The 25,521-nt window shown below is 45.3% G+C and overlaps 1 protein-coding gene across 1 annotated transcript in view; it reads right to left on the reverse strand.

Annotated features, from left to right (window-relative positions):
- EEFSEC (eukaryotic elongation factor, selenocysteine-tRNA specific) overlaps positions 1–25,521 on the reverse strand; it is a 244,383-nt gene that overhangs the window by 161,154 nt on the left and 57,708 nt on the right. The window contains exons 2-4 of the mRNA XM_068252731.1: positions 19,710–19,917; positions 13,680–13,776; positions 8,112–8,276 (exon numbers count right to left, since the gene is read on the reverse strand). Of these exons, the coding sequence (XP_068108832.1) occupies positions 8,112–8,276; positions 13,680–13,776; positions 19,710–19,917 (470 nt within the window). The remainder of the gene's footprint in view (positions 1–8,111; positions 8,277–13,679; positions 13,777–19,709; positions 19,918–25,521) is intronic.

Genomic DNA, 25,521 nt, shown 5'->3' on the forward strand with positions numbered 1-25,521 from the left:
TAGTCTAAAGGTCCTCCTATGCGCCTGTATCTGATATGGATGTGCTCCGCCCCCTGTATGACTGCGGCAGCATAGCACAGGCGTGAAGTACAACCCGTGCCTGCGCAGTAGCATGGAGCCGCTCGCTCAAGGCTTTTCTTTCTCCATACAAGAGTGGATCCGCGCCACAGCGCAGGTGTGAACCCACCACTGGAGTCTACGCAGTGCCACAAAGCTCCTACACAGAGAAGAGCGCAGCCACCACGATCAAGAGATTTCTGACTGGCAGCAGAGGAGGCATGGAGGATCGGGGAAGCCTCTTGAGCATCTAGAGGCTTCCCACTACTGGCGCCAGCAGTATGTAACTATTATTTTAAAAAGTTACAGGTGCACTTTAAAGTGGACCTGAACTCAGAACTTCCTCTCTGCTCTAAAAGATAAGCAACAGCATAATAACCTTTAAAGAGGAACTCCAGTGAAAATAATGTAGTAAAAAAAGTGCTTCATTTTTTACCATAATTATGTATAAATGATTTAGTCAGTGTTTGCTCATTGTAAAATCTTTCCTCTCCCTGATTCACATTCTGACATGTATTACATGGTGACATTTTTACTGTGGGCAGGTTATGTAGCTGCTCCTAGCTGTTTTGGCTGTTAGAGACAGCTGTAAACAGCTAATTCCTGTCTGTGAACATTGTTACATTGTGGCAGTTTGCCCAGAGTACTGCGGTACTCAGAGCTTCTTGTGGGAGGGGTTTCAGCACAAAATCAGTCATACAGCGCCCCCTGATGGTCTGTTTGTGAAAAGCATTATATTTCTCATGTAAAAGGGGGTATCAGCTACTGATTGGGATAAAGTTCAATTCTAGGTTGGAGTTTCTCTTTAAAGAAAAAACGATGATACCAACCCTCCAGTACATCTGCAGTGTGTCCACTTCCTGCTTTCATGGAAGCAGACAGAGTTAACATTCTCTGCTTACAAACTATCTGCTCTGCCGTGGCAAAGGAGATTCCTGAGCTGCCACAGCGGAGAGATCAAATTACAGTAGTGATTAGTCACAGATGAGGGGGGATTAGACATACTAAACACTCTAAATACATACAGGGTGCATTTCTCTTCGTTTGCCTTCTGTCCTGTGTAAGAGATCAGCTCCGGTTTAAGGAAGACCAGCACAGTACTAGGCGGGTGGATTTCATGTTTTGGCAGACCGGTGTATGCTGCAGAAGCTGCCTTCCCTATATGCCAACATGCACTACAAATTATTTGCTGATAAAAATAATGAAGGAGAATCACAAATGCGCGCTGGAGACTCTGCCAGCTTACAATCTCAGTGTGTATTCCGCCTGGCGTGCTGGCGCGGATGTCTCCAAACCGCAGAACCCATCGGAAGGGCCAGCAGGCCATTTTGTGCGGTTTGATCCCCATGCCACGGTGTAACCAGATAGAGCTAGCACTGTAATCTCCAGCCCAGAACACAAAGAGGGAGTGAGAGCAGGCAGCCTCCTCCGTATCCTCTCCCATAGACGGACAATCAATCTTTCAGAATGCTCCTATCATTTGTGATTGTATCTGATTGTATGCGCCTTTCATGTCCGGAAGAGTCATACAATACTCCATTCTCTGGACAGCTTTATTTTAATTTCTGGAGAGCGCGGCAACATGTTCAGTCTCCTTTGTGAAGGCAGCGAGGGTATAATCGCTCGCATGAGTTCATCCCTCCGACTAATCCCTGAACTGGCAGCGGACAGAGATGAGAAGGAGCGAGGGCCATTTTTCTCCATAATAGCTCCAATTAGCGGGTCATCGCTGCCGTTATCTCATCAAGCAAGAGTTTGTTTCCCAAGATTCTGAAACCTTATTATGTTACTTGTTGCATTATTCCTCAAAGGCCTAAGACAGTCAGAGCGCCTTGGAGGGGTCCTGATTTTACAATATTGATCCCTATGAACCTACACTGGACCATGTGACCATAAGGAGATTGGTTTTATCACTCCCAGTAATACAGAAGGTATCGTTTCCCAGTTCTTTTCAACACCTCAAATAGACCCTAAGCAAGATCGCTGCCAGATTTTGCCCCCCACCTGTAATGAATGCACACTAAACATGACCTACACGACCTAGGCCCCGGATACCTGAAGGATCTGCTGCAACTGCGTCACACCTCCCACAACCTCCGATAAAAAGGATCCAATAACTTGACCACCCCCAGAGTCCAAATACAAACCTTTGGAGCCAGAGCTTTCGTCATGCTGCCCCTACCGTGTGGAATGCCTTGCCAAACTTAATAAACACAGCTCAAAGCTTGGAAAGGTTTAAATCAAAACTAAAAAGCCACCTGTTTGGTCTGGCATTTATGATCACATAATTTTTTTCTCCTGTACACAGGCCCGTTTCTACGGGCGTGCGAACCGCGCAATCACCCCGGACGCCAGATTGAGCAGCAGGAGGGTGGGCGCAGCGGCGAGGGGAGCGGGCACAGTATAGATCACCTTCCATGATCCCCCGCAGCCTCTACCTCCTTCCTGTCCCAGGCGTGCATCGCTTTGGTAACAGCACCCCCCTTGTGATGACGTGACCGCATGTCCTCACAGAGGACGCTGTTACCAATGCGACGGATGCTAGAACAGGAAGAAGGCTGCGGTGATCACGGAAGGTGAGTTGTAACTATGCTTTGCCCGCTCCCCCCGCCGCTGTGTCTATGCTGGAGGCACCTACCCAGCTAACCTATACTTGGGGCACCTACCTATCAAACCTATACTGCGGGCACCTACCTATCAAACCTATACTGCGGGCACCTACCTATCAAACCTATACTCGGGGCACCTACCCATCTAACCTATACTTGGGGCACCTACCGATCTAACCTATACTGGGGGCAACTATTCTGGCTATCTTTATTGGAGGCACCTACCTTGCTAACCCATACTGGGGGCACCTACCTATCTAACCTATACTGGTGGAAACTATACGGGCTACCCAATATTGGAGAGACCTACCTAGCTAGCCAATACTGGGGGCAACTATACCTGGCTACCTATACTGGGGAGGGGACCTATAGCTGGCTAACTATACTGGGGGTAACTAGACTTGGCTAACCCATACTGCGGGCACCTATACCTGGCTCCACGGCGGGGGTGGGGGCTGGTGGGGCACAATTTTTACACCATTACCCTGGGTTCAAGTTAGCCTAGAAACTACCCTGCCTGTACACATCACTATGTACTGATCTGAGACACGCTTATACGCTTTGGGTCCTCAGGGAGAAAAATGCTTTAGAAATGTTTTGTTGTTGCTGTTATCTTACCTGCTAAACGATATGCAATATGGTACAAAAATTGTAAAAGGCCTCATTCAGATGGGAAGCTGAACTGCGCACTTGTCTGGCAGTTCAGTGTCCCGTCTGCTGCCCACAACCACCATTTGCGTGCAATTAAAATGCAGCCCCATTTGCAGCATTTGTAACAACACGTGTGTCAGCGCTTGCCATTCGCTGGCATTACCCGGTGGCAGAGAAATGTGGCCACCCTCAGATGTGACTCCGTGAGGGGGCCACATGTCCACCGTCGGTACCAAAGAGCCAACGAGCGCCCGGTCGGTGCAAGAGAGCAGCTGACAGGCGGTGAATTCACCCCCTTCAGCTGTCTGTATGAAACAGGCCTAATACAGAACAGAAAAGCAGAGGCATGAACAGTTAAAGTGGAACTCTTGCACAGGACAGAAGGAAAACACAGAGAAATGCACCCTGTATATATTTAGCCTGTCTAATTCCCCCTCATCTGTTACTAATCCCAACTGTAATTTGTTCTCTCAGTTGTGTCAGCTCAGGAACCTCCTCTACCATGGCAGAGCAGCTAATTTCTAAACACAGAATGTTAATCATATGTCTGCTTCCATGAAAGCAGGAAGTAGACACACTGAAGATTTATTTTAGGATTTGTATCAGCTGTAACAAAGATATGTTTTTCTTTAAAGGGTATTATGCTGTTGCTTATCTTTTAGAGCAGAGAGGAAGTTCTAAGGTCAGGCCAGCTTTAAAATGAACCAGAGACGAAGCACCCTCATGTATTTTACCATATAGATCAGTGGGAACATTACAGAAAAAAACCTACCCTGCTCTCGGTTTCATTCTTCACTGCTCAGCCTGCTTGTTATCAGCCCTGATAAAATCCCTGACTGAGCATTCAGTCTGGCTTTGCTCAGGAATCATTCTAGCTGAGTGTCTTCTCTGATGTCTTTTCGAGCCCAAGCCTGCCCCCTTCTGGTTCTACTATAATGACTCAGCTATAATGATTCCTTAGCAAAGCCAGACTGAATGCGTGCTCCCCCTGCCTGCAGCAATACATTACCTGCCAACGTGAGTCCCCGGTCTGTGCTGACACTTTCTCTGGCTGGCATGTCTCCTCTTCACTTCCTGTCCCGTCCTGTGACAAGCGGAAGGGCGCTCTACTGTTTGAACTTCGGCTTGCCACTGGAGGAGACAGGAAGTAATCAGGAGACAGGCCAGCCGGAGAAAGTGTCAGCACGGACCTGGGACTCGCACCGACGGACAGGTAATGTATTGCTGCCCCTATGCTGCGTCAGTCATCACCGAATCGATCGCCGCTGACGCACTCTAGACCTGCCCGCGATCAAGCAAAATCGATCGATTTCGGGTGGAAATCGATCAGTCAACATTTGCGCTATTGATTTAGAAGCAGATTCGATCACAGTGATTGCATCTGCTGTATATCAACAAGAAATCAACGTAGTGTATGAGTAGCTTAACTGCTGTAGTAGTACTGCTCATGGAGTTTGCTGTTAACGCATTCAGCTGGCTGCTTCAAGTCAAACTTTTAGATACGTTTTTGAGCTGAAGGTGGCTCATTTAACAAGACATTGCAATAAAACTAACATTTGGGTTCCTTATGCCTTTATATGGTTTATTAAAGGACTACGATCGCGAAAAATTGTAAAATTTAAAAGTGAAATGAAATAAAAAGTAACATTCTTCCAGAGCAAAATGTGCTATAAATTATGTTTCTCCTATGTTGCTGTCATGTACAGTAGGTAGTAGAAATCTGAAAGAACTCACAGGTTTTGGACTAGGCAATCTCCTCATGGGGGATTCTCTCAGGGTTTTCTTTCAAAAGCACTTCGTGAACGGCCATTGCTTAGTAAAACTGTCAGAATAGTGTACAAACAGGTGGGGGGGGGGGGGGTAGAATGGCATGCATCCATGTATAGGGCCTTTCCAGGGAGTGCTTTTGTAAAGAATATAGGAAATGTTGAGAATCCCCCATGAAGAGATGGACTAATCAAAAACCTGTCAGTTCCGTTAGATTTTTACTAACTACTGTAAGTGACAGCAACATAGGAGATAAATGATTTATGGCTCTTTTTACTCTGGAAGAAACGTACTTCTTATTTGTATGGTTTTACATGTATTTTAAATTTAGATTTTTTTTTGCAATAGTGGTCCTTTAAGATCTGTGTCTTCAATTAATGTTTTACAAGCTCTACTAACAGTAAAAGCCGATCCTCTGGGTGGATGTGGGAAATGTTACATTCTTTACTACGCAGTAAAGAGGGAGGGACTGTAAGCTGCAGTGCTGGTCACAAAGTTGTAATGTCTCTCCCCATACCGAGACAGTAAGTGGGGACAGCGGAGAGCTGTGTAGTGGAAACAAATCCAACTTCGCTGGCAACAAGAAACTACAAAAGCTGGAGAGATTAGTACTGTAAATCTATTTACTGCAAAAAAGCACACAACAGAAAAAATAGTGCACTGCAGAATAATGCATAAAAAAGTGAGTGCTACAAAACGTTTGTGCCTGTCAGTGGTGAGAATGTGCACTGACCTCTCTGTACTCCGGTTCAGCCGGTCAGACTTGTCACAAACCATTAGCAGCTGTTGAAGGAAACACGGCCACTTTCCATATTGAACATCCTGGTTTGTTTTCTTACTGCAGTGGTTTCTTTTTATAAGTGCTTGTCCCAATGCCCAGTAGGCACCTCCTGTCACTCACTGTCCAGCCTGTTTAGTAAATAACGGGGTCATGTGAAGTCACGTGACCTGAGCGGAGGGGCTCTGGAGTTCATAGACATCTGCTGCCCTGTCAGTATCCACTCCATGAAAGGAGAAAGTCTCTGATCCTGGTTTTATGTAGAGCTAAAGAGCAGAAATGTTACTACGAGGGCACAACCCTTCTAGTTATTTTCCCCAAGTTGAGCACACAAATGGGGAAAACATATACTGTACATCCAGAACTTAAAAGTACACTTATGTTGATGAATTATACCTCAATCCCACTAATGGTCCGAATCAATAATGCAATTATGATACATTTTTTATTTGACTCCCCTGCAGAGTCCAGAGAATCCCTATGGTGTCTATTAGTGCCTTTTCATCAGCAGACCTGATAAGCAAGTAAAAGATCTCAGGGGAGGGGGGGGGGGGGGGGGGAGGATTTCAGTGAGGAGGGGAGGAGTTAGGGCTGTAGCAGTGGAAACTGGCAGATCAGCAGGCATACCCACAGAGGGGCTGGAGTACAGTGGTTTACCAGTATGAGCTGCTAGCTGAGCCAGTAACAAAAGAAAATAAAGTGATGGAAAACATTCTATAGTCGAGGAGATTAATTAAATCTATCTTTTCTTACCGGTGGCTACTTCCTGCCCCTAGAAGTCTTCTGGGTTTCTGGCCACAGCTCCGGTCTTCTCCTGAGAGGAGAGGAGAAGACAGAGGCGCTGAGCTTCGCACCAGACCTGTATGAGTAGATGCTCCATTTTTATTTGCCTGATGAAGCAGGAGATGCCTGCAAAACGTGTTGCACTAGCACTTTTTGGAGAATACAAATAAAGCCTTCTTGTTTTGAATATATACAACAGTTTCTTTGTGCGTCTTCTTGGAGGAGGTAAGTCCACCTCTGCCTCCTCTCATTTTACCATTTTTAGTAAATGTTATTCTTTTGGTGCCTCTACGTGCATATACTGGTCTTCTCCTAGTTCCAGTTGGCAGCCTCTGAAGTATCAGCGACTCCCAATGGATTAGTGTCTTCTGCACATGCACTAGCATACCCCCGCCGTCACCGGGAGCATACTGTGACTCTGCAGTACTACTTCACAAACGCACCATGATCCCGATGCTGTGGGTGCATTCGTACATGGCGCAGGCAGAACACGCCAACCCTTTGGGGGGCGGCGATACTTCAGAAGCTGCCAGCAAGACCCAGGGGGAAGACCAGAACTGTGGTGAGGGACACAAATGACTTCTAGGGGCTGGAAGAAGCCCCAAGTAAGTAAACATAGATTTAATTAATCACCTTGAATATCCTTTAAGGTGGGTAAACACCATGCAATTTTCACTTCAGATCTGATTTGAGCGAGTGATAAGATCGATATTCAGATCTGACATTGATCAGATACATAAGAAAGGTTGACACAACGTGATTTTTTATAAATTGCCTCCTTCTGTCCCCCTTTGTGACACCCACTGTCTCCTTTTGTCACTGTGTCACCGTCCCCTCCTTTGTTCCCCCAGCCCTGAGTGTAAATGCAGGGTATAGCACAGCAGAAGCTGTGCTCTCACCTCCCCACCAGAGTCCAGCGCTGTGCCTGGGTTACCATCCTGTCTGTCTCCTGCTCCCTCTAGTGTCGGCAACTCGCTCTTCTCATGTCGCGTGTAAACACTTCTCATGCAGCAGGAGACACTGGGCAATAGGCTGTGCGGTGGGCAGACAGGAGGAAGCACAGCACTGGACTCAGAGAGGTGAGAGCACAGCTTCAACTGCGCTACACTCTTCATTTACACACTGGGCTGGGGGAGTGCAGGAAGGGGGTGTGCAATACAATGCGACATTATCAGTGTGTTGCTTGTATCTCAGGGAATTCTGTTATTATGCATTCACCTTATATGTACGGCACATGGTTTATATTCACTAGTGTGTGCATGTTTTTTTTGGTTTTTTTTAGGGGTGACATAGGACTTCTTGCTGACTGTAGACTCCATGAGTTATTGGGAAATTCTTCAACACCACCTTAGCAATCCATTGACCACAATTATAAAAAGAAATGCATATGGATACTGTACATCCAGCCAGTGGGTGTGCATCTATTTGTACAACAGAGCCCACTAGTGGTGGGAGAGGATTTTTACCTTTAGTGCTGGGATCTCCACGTTGTCATTGAGACTGACGGAGCCAGAGAGGATGGTGCCTGTCATCACTGTGCCCTGACCCTTGATGGAGAAACAGTGGTCAACAGCCATGAGGAAAGGCCCCGAGGGATCTCTGCGGGGAAGATAGGCCTGAGACTTCAAGAGCTGCAGAACAAGGGGGAAGAAAGCACAAGGGTTCATTCAGAGTGCAGGAGGGCCAAGCTAAATGAGCGACGTCGCCACTGGCCTAGGGGGATCGTCTTACCAGAAGTGGCAGGAGAGATTTCTATGGTTCAGGCTCACAGTCTCATAAGCGCAATGCTTTATAACAGGCAGTTGTGTCACAGTGAATACCTGTGTTTAGAAATTGCAGCTATTTGGTTCACTGGAGCCATTTTATTGGAATTCTGTCAACTCCCTAAGGGCCCGTTTCCACTATAGCGTTGCGGAATCGCCGGCGAATCACCGCAGGAAAATCGCATGCGGGTGCGATTCCGCATGCGTTTTTTGCTGTGATTTCGCATGCGATTTCGCATAGGTAAGGGTGATGCGATTTTAACCATGTCACTGTCTGTGTGAATTAACATGGGTACCTATGCGAAATCGCGGCAAAAACGCATGGGGAAAACGCATGCGATTTCCCTATTAAATACATTGCGTGCGATTCGCCTGCATTCCACACGCAGGCGAATTCTGAGGGCCCTACCCTGCAGATTTTTTCTGCACAGAAAAACGTGCAGGAAAACGCAGAAGTGGAAACAGTCCCATCCACTTGCACTGGCTATGCGAATTCGCATGCGGGCACCGCATGCAAATTCGTGATAGTGGAAACGGGCCCTTAAAGTCACCACTTACAACGTCCGCAATGGTAACGGTGGATTGTTAGATGCCACTATTGCACTTCATGCATTTTCAAGGGCATTTTAAATATTATGTGACCAATTTTTTTTTAATGCATCCTGTCTTTAGATGTTTTTATCCTTTTATCTTCTGCATTTTAAACATATATTCAAATGGCATAATTTATTCCACTAATCTCATTACCACTGTATATAAATTGTCCTGAGTGTTGCAGTGTAAATTATCCACCCTTGCCACACAGCTCCTTCTCTGATGCCTCTCTCTGCCAACCCCATTGCTGACTCCTCCCACTGATCCTGTTCCAATGCTACTCTCTTTCAACCCTTTCCCTGACTCCTCCCACTGATCCTGTTCCAATGCTACTCTCTGCCAACCCCTTCGCTGACTCCTCCCACTGATCCTGTTCCAATGCTACTCTCTGCGAACCCCTTCGCTGACTCCTCCCACTGATCCTGTTCCAATGCTACTCTCTGCCAACCCCTTCGCTGACTCCTCCCACTCATCCTGTTCCAATGCTACTCTCAGCAAACTCCTTTGCTGACTCCTCCCACTGATCCTATTCCAATGCAACTCTCTGCCAACCCCTTCGCTGACTCCTCCCACTGATCCTGTTCCAATGCTACTCTCTGCGAACCCCTTCGCTGACTCCTCCCACTGATCCTGTTCCAATGCTACTCTCTGCCAACCCCTTCGCTGACTCCTCCCACTGATCCTATTCCAATGCAACTCTCTGCCAACCTCTCCATTGACTCCTCCTACCGCTCCTCTGATGTCCCCTCTGCCAATCCCTTCACTGATTCTTCCCCTTTCTGCTCCTTTCCTAAGTCCCCTTTGCCAACCCCTTCATTGACTCCTCCCACTGCTCCTCCTTTGATCGTGTCCTCTCTGCCAATTCCTTTACTGACTCCCCCCACTGCTCCTCTTCTCTGCCAATCAATTCACCAATTTCTCCCAACCTCTCTTTCTGCTATTCCCTTTTTGTCAATTCCTTCCTTCCAACCACTAATATGATACATCTTCTTTGCAAGTCCTAAATTGATGCCCCTCTCTGCAAATTCCTTCCCAGACAGTCCTAAACTGATAATTGCATAAAAGGTGGATCAGTGCATCCCCAGGCCGCTTCCGAATGGCCTACAATCAGAGGTGCGCTGAGCCCCCCCAGAAACTGCAAACGTACCTTGAACCCAAACAGAAGCTCTGCATATACACCAAAAGCAAGGCTGCTAAGTGAGAGCAGCTGACTAAAAATGAATTAAATTAGTACATAGCAAAGACATGAACAGCGCTACTTAAAAACAGGCAAGTGCCTGCCTGCAAGAGAGTGCAAGCCCCACTTGTGGGATAAAATACACACCGAGCATACACATAACCTGTCTGCCACTGGAGGGTGTTGGTTTCCTGTAACAGCTCAGCGCACCTCTGATTGTAGGCCATTCGGAAGCGGCCTGGTGATGCGCTGATCCACCTGGTGATGCGTCTGACTCCACCCAGACAGTCCTTATCTACTGCCTCTCTCTGCCAATTCCTTCCCAGACAGTCCTTATCTGCTGCCTCTCTGCCAATTCCTTCCCAGACAGTCCTTATCTGATGCCCCTCTCTGCCAATTCCTTCACAGACAGTCCTCATCTGCTGCCTCTCTCTGCCAATTCCTTCACAGACTCCACCCAGTCAGTCCTTATCTGCTGCCTCTCTCTACCAATTCCTTCCCAGACAGTCCTAAACTGATGCCCCTCTCTGCCAATTCCTTCACAGACTCCACCCAGACAGTCCTTATCTACTGCCTCTCTCTGCCAATTCCTTCCCAGACAGTCCTTATCTGATGCCTCTCTCTGCAAATTCCTTCCCAGACAGTCCTAAATTGATGCCCCTCTGTTCCAATTCCTTCCCAGACAGTCCTCATCTGCTGCCGCTCTTTGCCAATTCCTTCCCAGACTGTCCTAAACTGATGCCCCTCTGTGCCAATTCCTTCACAGACTCCACCCAGTCAGTCCTTATCTGCTGCCCCTCTCTGCCAATTCCATCCCAGACAGTCCTTATCTGCTGCCTCTCTGTCAATTCCTTCCCAGTCAGTCCTTATCTGCTGCCTCTCTCTGCCACTTCCTTCCCAGACAGTCCTTATCTGCTGCCTCTCTCTGCCAATTCCTTCCCAGAAAGTCCTAAACTGATTCCCCTCACTGCCAATTCCTCCACAGACTCCACCCAGACAGCCTTATCTAATGCCCCACTCTGCCAATAAAGTCAATCATATAATTTTGTATTAGCTTCGACTTTTGATTCAATATTGAAAAACAATCAAACCAGTAAATGTTATCCTTATAATTGATGAAGTACACTGATCTTCAACCATCAATCAAAGAAGTGCCAGTTGGCAACTATTTTCATAGTGGAATAGCGTATGGCCAGTTTTAGGACAATGAATGCAGAAATCATGCAGAGGAATAGCAGTCACATCTCTGCCCTGTATTTGGGTTATGTAGGACCTGTCAGGGGGTAATTTGAGAGGTCACTGACCTTTGTCTGCTGCCAGTATCTCCAGGGAATCCATACAAAAAGACCACCAGGCATGTTTAATACAAAACTTGCAAACAGTATAAACTGCTGAACCCCCGGGGCAATATTATAAGATAAGAGGATTGTGTACAATGACACTATATATACACACACACACACACACGCACTATACACACACACACACACACACACACACACACACACACACACACACACACACACACACACACACACACACACGACAAACGTTCTAAACTCAATTCCTGCTATTCATTTGCAAGCAATGGCAGAGCTAGCGTGTGCCTCCGTGTGTACACAAAATACACATGAGAAAAATTAAGGTTTTTATTTCTTATATATATTTGTACCAGGTTGATAGCACGCTCAACAATACTTGAAATAATTGTCTTAAATATAGGAAGTTGCCATAGTAACAGTTAACAAGGTGGGGGTAAGCTTCTCTTAAGCTTCTCGGTACCTTAATGCACAGGTAGGAAAAGCCACAAATGTAAAGCTATGTACCCATGTCACGATTTTTCCTGTTCACGCGATGTGGCGACGTGGGTATAGGCACTCAATCATGCGAACGTCACGTGGCAATAATGACCGTTCCCAGACGACACTGCACAAATTACCGGGATCACTGGACTTCCCGTTCGTGCCCATCAAGTAACGCTGTCTACGTCACATGCAGGAAGAGGCATCGCTTAGCTACCGTCGTCAAGGGGATGTTGCTGGACCCGTCGTGTTGGCGAGTATGAGGCTTAACAGTTATCTGTCTAGACCAACAGATAACTATTCTATACCTGGTAATCATAGCTGTGGACACCGTTCAACCTACGGAAAGCATCCAAGCCCTTATAAATGGGAGTATAGAATTTTCTATGACTTCTTCATGTGGTAAGATACTCCCTATCTTAACCAATCTTACTGTAAAAAACTCCTTTCTAAACAGGTGGTAAAATCTCCTTTCCTCCATGCGCAGTTCATGTCCTCTTGTATTTTTAACAGACCTAGGGATAAAAAGCTAATTTGTCAAGCATTTATATTGCTCTTGGTTGAATTTATATGTTAATTAGATCACCTTTTAATGTGTCCATTAACAATGCAATTTTAGCGAGAGTTTGACTTTGTGATCCGATAATAATCTGATTGGAGAGTTTGCCAATCGACCAAACGATTGTATCATTGAATGGATTATCAATCCATTTGTAGATCTATTCTACCTGAAATGATCTGATTGCTTATATATTGAATCCTATTTATGGGGCCATTTGATGATTTACGATCACAATTAATCGGATCAGAAGGTTGAAAATTGCACCGTTAATGAGCACCTTAAAGGGCAACTGAAGTAAGAGGGATATGGAGGCTGCCGTATTTTTTGCCTTGTAATCAATGCACATTGCCTGGCTGTCCTGCTGATCCTCTGTCTGTAATACTTTTAGCATAGATGCTGAACAAGCATATGTAGATCAGCTGTTTCTGACATTATTGTCAGATCTGACAGGATTAGCTGCATGCTTGTTTCTGGTGTGATTCAGACACTGCTGCAACTACATAGATCAGCAGGGCTGCCAGGCAACCGGTATTGTTTACCAGGAAATTAATAGGGCAGCCTACATACTCCTCTCACTTCAGTTGTCCTTTAAAGCTATATACACATGCTAAATTACATTTGGCCAAAGTGGTCGATAAAGACCGCCCAAGGCAAGAATCTAGCATGTGTACTGGAGCCCCCCCTCCCCCATGTCACTTAAAGATCGAGCATGGCGGCATCTTTTGCCTAACCGACCCCCAACACCCCCCCTCCCCCCAAGCGCATTTCTCTCCCCATTCACCCCGCCCACAGGAAACCGCTCTGTCAGTTTTGTGAGTGATATCGAATTACCAATGTTATTTAAAGGGTGAGAAGTTTTAAATCAGGATGATAGCATTTATTGGCTAACTAAAAAAGAATAAGAATAAGCAAGCTTTCTTATTCTTTTAAGTTAGCCAATAAATGCTATCATCCTGATTTAAAACTTCTTGCTTTTACTGATGGCTAACACGGTACAATACCCTACTGCTACTACTTATTTAAAGGGTGGAGCTGTAATATTTCACAAGTGTAACCAACAGTGAAGTGCATGAATCTGTTTGGCATTGCGCTGTAATGTCATCAGGTACTTCTGCGTGCGTAGCTCAGCCTCATACCTCCATAAGCTCAGAAATTCCCTGAGCTGTCTCCGTCTCAGGAGCTTCCGGTCCTCCTGGCTTTGCAGCGACCGCAATGATGGGACACCCGTGGAATCTATCATGATGGAAACCACAAGACAGAGACACAGTGAATTCTGGTATATTATTTCTGCTACAATACCCTTTTTTTTAGAGTAAGCTACACTGTATTCGTTGCTTTCAGTTATAACTGAAACGACAAATGATGTGCAGTCCAGGTGAAGGTAATGGCCATGTTTCCCTATGGCCTCTTTCACGCTGTATGCTGAAAAATTGTACCGTTAATGGACACCTATCATTTTCAAGATGAAAAAAACGTAGATTGTGCCATCAGCCAGTGAAACATTCCTTAGCATGAAGGGTTAATTCCACACAAAGTCACAGAGGTAATAATGAACATGGCCAGGGGGGTGAGCGAGAGTCTCTCGTCTATTATTGTTTTTGGATCGCAGCATCTTATTGACTCCACATGTGGATTGATATGACAATATTCAGAGAGCCGTGAGGGAGCCGTGTTCACTATGAGAGGATGTCTCTCACACAGCTTGAGAGCGTCTTCTCACACGCAATGTGATCGTCTGAGGGGACTTTACCAACATTCTGGCCAAACCATAGTCGCATGGGTCACTGTAAGGGCGGCGTTGTGTCACATGGGGCCCTACGAATGTGAGTGGGAAGAGTGGGGGGGCAACACACTGGCCGCACAACTTGTGTGTGTTGGGGGCCCTTACTGGGGGGGATAAGTGTCACATACATCAGAACTGCCCCTGGCAGCCATTGTAATGAGATAATCAACACTATTCCCTTTACCTGTCAGTAGTGGTAATGCTATAGTTGATTGGGGTTTATGCCCTCTGAATAACTTATCTACTGCAGATTATGAATTCTGCATGACATCAAATTTTAAGACCAATCCATGCAGTCTTTGGCCTGATTCAATTCACTTTTTCTCCTAAGTTTTCTCCAAGGAGAAAACATCATCTTCTATTTACAGGAGTCATCAGGCAAAATAAAAAACAAAAAAGCTTCACTCACCTGGGGCTTTCTCCAGCCCCTTGCAGCCAACTGTCCCACGCTGATCACTCCGCTCCCCGCACGCTGTTCAGGCCGACCTCCAGGCCGTCCTTACTGCACCTGCGTGAAGCGCCGCTGTCAATCAATGCCACGTGGTCCGCGGTGTACTGCGCAGTATGCCGCGGAACACGTTGCCATGATTGACAACAGCACTTCCCGCAGGCGCAGTAAGGCCGACCTCGGGGTCGGCCTCTGCACCGCGTGGGGAGCCCGGGACGGCGACGGAGCGATCAGCGTGGGACAGTCGGCTGCAAGGGGCTGGATAAAGCCCCAGGTGAGTAAAGTTTTTTTTTTGCCTGATGATTACTTTAAAGAGTACCTGGAGCGGTGCGGGGGAGGGGCAAATGGGACACAGAGGCATGCTCCCCGATGTATGACATGCCTCTGTGTCGTCCATCCCACCCCAGTGATATTCGGGCAAATAGCAGGAGGCGGGCAGAATATGTTTGTGGTCTTCTGTGCACATCAGAGCTCAGACATTTCCTCCTCATTTCCTCTTTTCAACAAGTATTTCGGCATGTTTTATGACCTCGAACATTAGCATGGAGGGGCTAAGCAGGGAAAGCAGCAGAGTTCTGTGCTTCAAGTATAATATATAATGGTGGAAAACTGCTCCTTCATTCCAGCAGAATCATCTCCGCTGTGCCTCCATCAGTAACAGTTTAGGACTCTGGTCCAGCAAGATGTGATATGACTAATGCTGGGCATACACGGCTCGATTTTGCCGCTCGATTCTGCAGGCGATTTTCTTATCTCCCGCTCGATTCTCTTATCTTTTCCCATTGTCCTCCATGCAGAATAGAGCGGCGAAACGATCGAGCGGGAGATCGGACATGTCGGAAAACCGTATATTCCCAGCATACAGTAATGGACACGGTTTAGATTTCCTTCAGCCAAACATGATCAGTCCTGGTTGTTTTGGCTGGAAATCTTAAGCATCTGCAAGTGTTCCCCGATGTTGCTGGTCTTCCTAGTAGTGATCATCCTGTTCACTGTTCCCCAGAGCCACTTGTCTCCAGGCCAGTCGTGTGTCATCCCCTCTCCATAAAGCAGGAGTGTCAAACTCAAGTACAAAGTGGGTGGAAATTGAACTCTGGGACCAAGTCGTGGGCCAACCTTGTGGGTCTAGTGGCCACCTCCTTCCTTTATAAAGTTCCCTGGTGTAAAATGTCACCCCCCTCTCCTATACAGTTTCCTGGTGTTTAGTGGCCCCCTCCCTCCTCAACACAATTCTGTGGTGTTTAGTGGTCTAGCTCCCTCTCCTATACAGTTATTCTAAGTATTTTTTGCTTGCTGGTGGCTTCTCATCTTATCTTATTGATAAGATAAGAAAATATCGCAAAGGGAAACAATTGGAGAAAAAAATGAATTGAATCACGCCCTTTGTGAGGTATCCAATCAGATTCCAGTTTATTGAAATCAGGTCAAAAAAGGAACTTCTGTTTCTATGGGTTACTGCACCTTGCCACACTCTCACTTCACAGCCCAAAATCCTTTTTCTGCTGTTTCAAAAACTGTCACCTATCCAGCATTATAACACACTGCTGAATTACAGCGGAGTCTCCCAAGTCCGGCTGAATTCCTCACAAAAACCTGAAGCACTGGCTTGCAGTGAGGGTAATCCATTTGCCCGCGGCCCTGATTGGGAACATTCGTAGGGAGAGTCAAAAGAGATTAACAACAAAGCTGGTGGAAATTCAATTACACTTAATCCAAGCGGCAGAAAAAGGAACACGGCACGGAGAGGAACAATTGTTGAAACAGGTGTATTCATTTTGACGAATAATAACAGCCTGATGGACAGATTCAGGGAACAGTGACCGGGGCCAGCTGCTGGCCGACACTTGTACTCGCTAAAGGGAACCGAAACAGAAACCAGGTCTGCACGGTCTCACTGGGAGACTATGAAGAGGAACTGTAGTGAAACTAACATAATGAATAAAATTGCTTATTTTCTACAATAGTCATTTATAGATTATTTAGTGCTTACCCATTGTAAACGATTTCCTCTCCCATGTATCACTTGTGGTGACATTTTTTATTTTTATTTTGGTGGTGACACCTTTAGTTCTCCTAGGTGATCTGTACTGAGAATTCTATGCACAGAGGAAGATACGGCTTGCTTGCCGGTTGGAAAAAGCTGCTATTTCCCACAATGCAATGTGGTTCACAGAAAGCAAACTGTCAGGACCATGGTCCTGACATCACACTGTGGGAGGGGTTTCACCACAATATCAGCCATACAGATCCCCCTGATGATTGGCTTGAGAAAAGGTAAACTTTTCTAATGGAAAAGGGGGTATCGGTTACTGATTGGGATTAAGTTCAATCCTTGGTTACAGTTTCCTTTTTAAAGTGAACAAGTCATTAATGTTCTCAATAGCCAAGGCCCATTGTGATTACAATTAGGAATTCCAAGATTGTACAACCTCACCTCCTGGCTACAGTACTCACTTTCTTAAAGAGACACTGAAGCGAAAAAAAAATGATGATATTATGATTTGTATGTGTACTACAGCTAAGAAAAAAAACATTAAGATCAGATACATCAGTCTAATTGTTTCCAGTGCAGAAAGAGTTGAGAAACTCCAGTTGATATCTCTATGCAAAAAAGCTATTAAGCTCTCCGACCAACTTGGTTGTGGAGAGGGCTGTTATCTGACTTTTATTATCTCAACTGTAATTAAACTGTTTACTTTTCCTCTAGCAGAGGAGAGTTTATTACTTCACAGACTGCTCTGAAAGACTCATTTTGAATGCTGAGTGTTGTGTAATCTGGACATATTATAGAGTGATGCAATGTTAGAAAAAACACTATATACCTGAAAAGAAAAATATGAGAATATTTTCTTTGCTGCTAATCTTCTAGTAATTATTCATAGTACACAACCAATTCATTATATCATATATTTTTTTTCGCTTCAGTGTCTCTTTAAGCCTGGTACACACATGCAATTTTGATTGGTCAGTGACTGGCCAATTTTACCACTTCCACGTAGTATGAGAGCTTACTGATACAATCTGTTTACAGTATTCAGACTCTTGGCCCACATACTGCATGGAGGTAGTAAAATTGGTTATTGATTGGCCAATCAAAATTGGATGTGCGTATGCATCTTTAGAAAGAACTTCCTCTGGGTCATAATCTGGAGGTCATATGACAACGCCCCCAAGAAGGCTCATATGCTCCCTCATGCATTCTCTGGGATTCTGGCTGTCTAGATGCCCCTCCCCTCTATGGACCACACCTCTTCCCATAGACTGCACCCCTCTTCTAATCCATTCTTTTCACATGGACAGAGTTTGGGCTTCAAAGTGAACCTCTAACCAAAATGTTACCCACGGTGTGTGTCCCTCGTTAAGAGATTTACCTTTGGTTCTTGCCTTCGTGAAAAGTGGCTACCGGGACATGAAGGAGGTCAGGTTAAAAACGGTTACCACTGGAACAGGTGTGGGGCATCAAGCTCGTAAGAACATTTTCCCTTCCTATTGAGGTAATACCCCTAATTTCCTGTTATATCTCCGGAAAAAGACCTACAAAGTTATGATCAGACTTTCACTTTAAAGGAGTTATATGAAGGCTGCCATATTTATTTCCTTTTAAACAGTACCAGTTGCCTGGCAGCCCTGCTGATCTATTTGGCACCAGCAGTGTCTGAATCGCACTAGAAACAAACATGCAGCTAATACATTAAGACTTGCATGCTTGTTCAGGGTCTATTGCTAAAAGTATTACAGTTAGAAGATCAGCAGGGCACTCAGGCTCAGTTAATGTATCCTTTATGGGAAAAAAGAACTTTGAATATAATATACAAAAAAATATAGGTAGTAGGTGATGCTTGGAGAAAAAGTAATAATACAAAAAATGGTGGGAACCCGGGTGCAGACACCTTTGCCATTTTGCCAGCTCACCTTCCAACACTTTGGGTACTATACTGACCTCCCACAATGCAGCTTGTTGCGCAGCTTCCCTGCAGCACTGTACAGACAGGTGCGAGGAAGTGATCGCAAGCCACACACCTGCCAGCACAATGCCACAGTACCAAGCCTATGTTACAGGTTCTCTTATCCTCTAAGGGCCCATTTCCATTACATGCGGGGTGTCCTGAAACCAATGCACGGCAATGGAACAGTGTCCATTGCGTGCGGAGTAGTCGGCCCGTCGCCCCCTCCATACACTTCCACAGCTCCCGATACGGAAGTGAAGCGAACAGCAGCGGAAGTGATGTGATGCAGCTAGGTAGCCACACTCGCATCACTTCCTAGTGGAAACAGGCCCTAAGCCTAAGAAGGAAATATTTTACATAGCTCTAAACTGTCCCTCTTTGGCAACCCTGCCCCCTTGTCCCTATTTCTTCCCCACTTGTCCAGCTTTCAGGACTGATTTACAGATCTGTGTAAATATTTGAATTTTTCAACTTAAAAATGTGTTTGACTCTTAACTTTATTCTCATTGATAGATTTCTTTTTTTTTTTTCATATGTTAATATGAAGGAAAATGAACCAGGATAGAAAGAACCAGTGTGGTTTGAATTATAAACACATTTTTCTTATGAAATCTTTAGGATATGGTTCTAGGGGTGCGCCGGGGCCTCATTAGGGGTGTGGCTTAAATGTCCCTCTTTCTTATCTCAAAAAGTTGTGAGGCATGATTTTATATCGCAAACCCTTCTCACAAACCAGCATGCATCCAAAATCACCGGTTTACAAGGCCGTAAACAAATGAATTACATAGCTCAGCCCACTGAAAAGTTGCATCTTTGCTTTTTAAACACAAAACTGGAATCCTACCAATTACTTCAGTTTGAAAACTGTACATTTTGTGGAATAGATTTATGTCCACAGTAGAGTGGATTTGTGCACTTCCACCATCACCAGACCCGACACCCCCCCCCCCCCCCCCCCCCCCCCCCCCCCGCGAGGTCGCTCACTCACTTTGTATTCTCCAGGGTCTTCTGCATCTTCTTGGTCATTCTATCGATAGCGGCCTTCCTCTTGTTTTCTGGTAATAAGTCAGTTTTATTCAAGACCACCACCATCCTGTTGCAGGCAATCTGGCCGATGACCAGGCACTCAGCGGACTGTGTCTGCATTCCCTTTGTCACGTCTATGACCAGCATCATCAGATCGATAATCTGCGCTCCTGCCAGGAGGAGAAACACAGACTGTCAGTCATGTGGCTATGGAAGGAGAGAATGTAGAAACAGGACATTGGCTCTGGGTTCTCGTCGCCAATCAGACAATGTGAAAGCATATTTAAAAAGTGTACCCGAGGCGATATGTGACATGATGAGATAAACGTGTATGGAAGTACAGTACAAAGGAAATAAATAACCAGTCTGTTTTACTTTGCTGCGTGAAAGAGTTAATTTATAGGCATGGAAGTGACAGCTTCTGTCAGTAGCTTGTCAGGAATATAGTAAACATCACTGATAAACAAATTATAGCCATAAAAGTTTTCCTGGCAGAATACAACTTCTGAGGGCAGGGAGAGATAAAATACATCAACTATTGGACCTTTTTCTAACTCTGGGACACTTAATAGGCCGTAAGGCTTGGTTCACATTTGCTTTTGTCAACGGAACCAGCCGTACGCTTTCGTGGTCTGTTCTGCTGAACGGACAAAAAAATGCTGCAGGCCCTAATTTCCCGTAAATTGGAACGGAACAGAAAATGGAATGGGAACGGAAACAGAAGGACTTGCAGCGCAATACGATCCTATGGAAAACGGACGCTTTACAGCACGCTGGCTGTAAAAACGGACCGTTTTCCCAGATCCAGATGGCCGGATCCGTACGGCTGGTTCTGCAAAAAAACACAGATGTGAACCAGGCCTAAAACATTCAACCTGCTTTGTAAATATTTAAATATAAAAGAAAACCATGGGGTACTTAAAGTCATTTTTTAGGAGAAAGAAGATAAATATAACAGTTTATCTCATCAGTTTATTTTCACCTCGGGTTCACTTTAAGCAAATAACTGATGTTTGGTGATAAACAGATACAATGGCGGAGAATTAAAATGCTAATTTTTCAGCTTTAAAGTGTGCCAGAGATGAATAAATACTCATGGTTTTATACATACCTGGGGCTTCCTCCAGCCTCATGCACAAGGATCGCTTCCCACGCCGCCGTCCTCCGCTGCCCGCGGCTCCAGTACCGGGTCCTTCACCTTCCTCCAGTCGCGGCCAGTCTGCGCTCTTTATGTATCTCTCCAGCACCCGCTGGAGTGATCGCAAGCAACCAGTGATCGCCAGTGGGGAAGTACCGCCCCCACTTGGTCTTTAACCACTTCAGCCTTCAGTGTTCTTTCACCTTATGCATCCAAGCAATTTTCACCTCCCATTCATTCTCTAATAACTTTATCACTACTTATCACACTGAAATTATCTATATCTTGTTTTTTCCAGCACCATTTAGGCTTTCTTTTGGGTGGTACATTTTGCTAAGAATTCTTTTATTCTAAATCCATTTTAACAGGAAGATTAAGAAAAAAAAATGGAATAAATTCATTATTTCTCAGTTTTCGGGCATTATAGTTTTAAAATAATAAACACTACCGTAATTAAAACCCACGTATTTTAGTTGCCCATTTGTCCCAGTTATTACAACGTTTAAATTACCGTATATACTCGCAAGCAAGCCGAATTTTTGACCCCCCAAAAGTGGGCCAAAAGTTGGGGGGTAGGCTTGCTTGCGAGTCATGTCCCCCCGGCCGCCGCTATTACCTTACCGGCAGCCTCTAATATTCCCATCTCCGTCTCTCCGTGCAGGCATGTAGATAGTACGCAGCAGCTCGCCCTACGGCGGCAGCTGTGTGATGACGGAGGAAGCGTAGAGAGCGGTTCCCATAGTAACGGCGATGCATATCGCCGCTACAGGAAGCCGCTCTCTACGCTTCCTCCGTCATCACACAGCAGCCGCCGTAGGGCGAGCTGCTGCGAACTATCTACATGCCTGCACGGAGAGACGGAGATGGGAATATTAGAGGCCGCCGGTAAGGTAATAGCAGCAGCGGCGGTGGCGGCGGCCGGGGAGGGGGGGGGGGGGGGAACTACCTACCTACCTACCCTGAGCACTATCTACCTATGCTGGGGCACTATCTACCTATACTGGGGCACTATGCTGGCTATACTGGGGCACTATCTACCTATACTGGGGCACTGTACTAGCTATACTGGGGCAACTATGCTGGCTATACTGGGGCACTATGCTAGCTATACTGGGCACTATACTACCTACACGGGCACTATGCTAGCTATACTGGGCACTATACTACCTATACTGAGCACTATGCTACCTATACTGGGGCACTATGCTAGCTATACTGGGCACTATACTACCTATACTGAGCACTATACTAGCTATACTGGGCACTATACTAGCTATACTGAGCACTATACTAGCTATGCTGAGCACTATACTGGCTATACTGAGCACTATACTGGCTATACTGAGCACTATACTGGCTATACTGAGCACTATACTGGCTATACTGAGCACTATATTAGCTATACTGGGGCATTTTACTAGCTATACTGGGCACTTTACTAGCTATACTGAGCACTATACTAGCTATACTGAGCACTATACTGGCTATACTGAGCACTATACTGGCTATACTGGGCACTATACTAGCTATACTGGGGCATTTTACTAGCTATACTGGGGCATTTTACTAGCTATACTGGGCACTTTACTAGCTATACTGGGCACTTTACTAGCTATACTGGGCACTACCTACCTATACTGGGCACTATACTAGCTATACTGAGCACTATACTAGCTATACTGAGGCACTACCTACCCATACTGGGCACTATACTAGCTATACTGGGACACACTGGGGGGGGTCACGCGGCCAGCATTTCCTACCCCCAGCTTACATGAGGGTCAATCATTTTTTCCTGTTTTTTCGGGTAAAAATGTGTGAGGGGGGGGGGGGGGGGGTCGGCTTATATGCGGGTCGGCTTGCTTGCGAGTATATACGGTATGTCCCTATCACAATGTATGCCGCCAATATTTTATTTGGACAGGCTGTTTTTCCAAGCACACACTTCGAGGTCAGAGTATAGTCATACTATGCTTAATGGTACTTTATTTGTAAATAAAGGTGCATTTTTTCAGTTTTGCGTCCATCACTTATTACAAGCCCATAATTTAAAAAGATAACAGTAATATACCTTACTACATACATATTAAAAAAAGTTCAGTCCCTAAGGTAATTTTTATGTATTTTCTTTTTGTAGTTTTTTTTTTTAACAGAAAAAAATGTAGCTATTGGGGATTGTGGGAGTTAAGGGACTAATTTTAAAAGTAAAAAAAAAGTAATTATCTGGAAATTTTCATTTCCAGATGTAATTTTACTATTTGGCCACAAGATGTCCTTGCAGCTCGCTTCTGCATGCTTAGTATTATTATGCAAAGCAGGAGTAACGCTTGGATGGGACAGAAGGGGATTTGTGAAAGACGGAGCCGTCTCGTTGACGGCTTCGGTCTTTCATACAGGGACTTAGATCAATGAATGGGAACTGTGTGGGAACTGCCGCGCTATAGCCCCCTGAGCTTAGCAAAGATTTGTCGCTAACTCAGAGGTAAACACAGGGGAGAGGAATTCCCTGTTTGAAAAGCCTGCCAGGGGCGTTCCTGCAGGGTTGATCTCTCCCTGGCTGCACCCCCTGCTGCTTCCCCGCCTCCCTGCACGCTATGAGAGACACAGTCTCTCAGTGCAGCGTCGTGACCCAGAGGTCATGAAAGTGGGCCATTGTGGCACACAGGAGCGGCAGGGAGTGGCGGTTTTTGCGGCTATCCGATCTGCTCAGTCCCGCGGATCAGGTAGCCTACTTTTTTTTTTTTCATTTTTTGAGCCCACCTCAGGCTCAGGTGTGGTCACTTATACATATAGCTAGTTACTTGAGGTGCCCAATAAAAGTATAAAAAAATGAACTAAAAACTGCTTAACCTCCATGGCCTGTAACTTACCAAAATGTGTCAAGCAAAAGGGTCTAGTGTACATCTCTTCAGTATAATAAAAGTTTCAAACACAAAATCATGACAAAAAATGCATTTAATTTTCCCTTGCTGCCAGGTCACAATTTCCCCTTCTCTTCTGCTTTTTGGTAGAAAACGTTAAACATTTCCAATCGTCTGCATTAATATTTCCATTAGTGTGCAAATGTTCACATGCAGGTTTCCAGAGCATGCGAAAATTCACATATGAACAGAAATTTTAATGCGACAAAAAAACTACTTATCCTAATTGTATTGATAAGGACAAAAACAATAAGTTTTGTGGCCTGAAGCCACTTCCTCAAGTAAATAAGCCTTGTCCAAAGCTGCATCTCACTCAGATTGCCTTTCAGCTTTGGACAAGGATTGGAAGGGGAAGGAGGTCCAATATAGAATTGCTGTTGCTCTTTAGTGGGCTAATATGATGCATGTTTGCAAATATACTTTATAGTAAACCAATAGTAAGAGAAACATGGAAGCAGATCTCAATCAGAAAGTACTAGTTAATTGGCATTGACACCGATTCTCTGGCTAGAACTGCTTCACTCACTGATCTGCACATCTCTTCCATGTGAGTGAAAAATATTATCGTCAGAGGATTATTCTTATTTTGTATTTATACAGCACTGACATCTTCCGCTGCGCTTTACAGAGTCACTGACTGTCATGTCACTGACTGTCCCTTAATGACCCTCACAATTAGTAATGGCTGAATAGTGTACTGGCTAAGGGCTCTGACTCTGACATGGGGGACCAGGGTTCAAATCCTGGCAAGTGTCAGAACCTATTCAGTAAGAAGTCCTTGGGCAAGACATTGAAGGGTAGCCCCTTGAGTGCGCCCTTAGTGGCTGCAGCTCTTGAGCGCTTTGAGTCCAACAAATGTTAGTATTATTATTATTACCATAGTTACATGTTCACTGTAGTTTAGGACCAATTTACAGGGAAGCCAATAAACTTGGCCAATGTTTATGGGATGTGGGGGAAACCCAAGAAATCGAAGGAAACCCACGCAGACACAGGGAGAACATACAAACTCCTTGCAGATAGTGCCCTGGCTGTGATACAAACCAGGGACCCAGCTCTACAAAGCATAAGTGCCATCTACTACACCACTGTGTTGAACATTACAAAGCTGTGCTGGGCAGCAAGGTGTCACAGTGGTTAGCACTCTCAGGATCAGCCCCACAGCTCAGAAAACAGAACATTTCAGGAGGAGGGTATAAATGGTGGCTTCCAATTTGCTCTCATGGCAGGTTTTCTTTAAAGAGTAACTGTTGGGCATAAAATAAAAAATCAATTCTTTATTTTTATCTGGTAAACAAGTAATAAGGATGCTAATCAGGCAATCCAAAAGTTAAAATCACTATTACTTTTCTTGTTGATAAATTATCATTCCCCAGTTTACATGACTCTTATTTGGTACACAGAAAATTTGGTACACAAAAGAGAAGTTGCAGGGCATGCTGGGTTGTCTTTTTTTTGCTTCTCTACTTCCCCTCAGACTTAACTAATGCAGCCTGATTGGCTGAAGCCTCTTTCCCTCCTGTTTTCCCCTCCCACACCTCTGTTCCTCTCTGATTGGCCAAAATTTCTTAGGATGAAACAATGCACTTTCTATAGTGAAGGGCGGGCAAATCAGCCAGAGGAGACTAAGGGCGGATATTACATCAGGGCTGGCTTCAAAATAGCCACAATAAATATGGAAACTGTCTAGAATAGGATTCTCGAAGAAACACTGA

Source organism: Hyperolius riggenbachi, chromosome 9 (assembly GCF_040937935.1).
Source record: "Hyperolius riggenbachi isolate aHypRig1 chromosome 9, aHypRig1.pri, whole genome shotgun sequence".
NCBI classification, from domain to species: Eukaryota; Metazoa; Chordata; class Amphibia; order Anura; family Hyperoliidae; genus Hyperolius; species Hyperolius riggenbachi.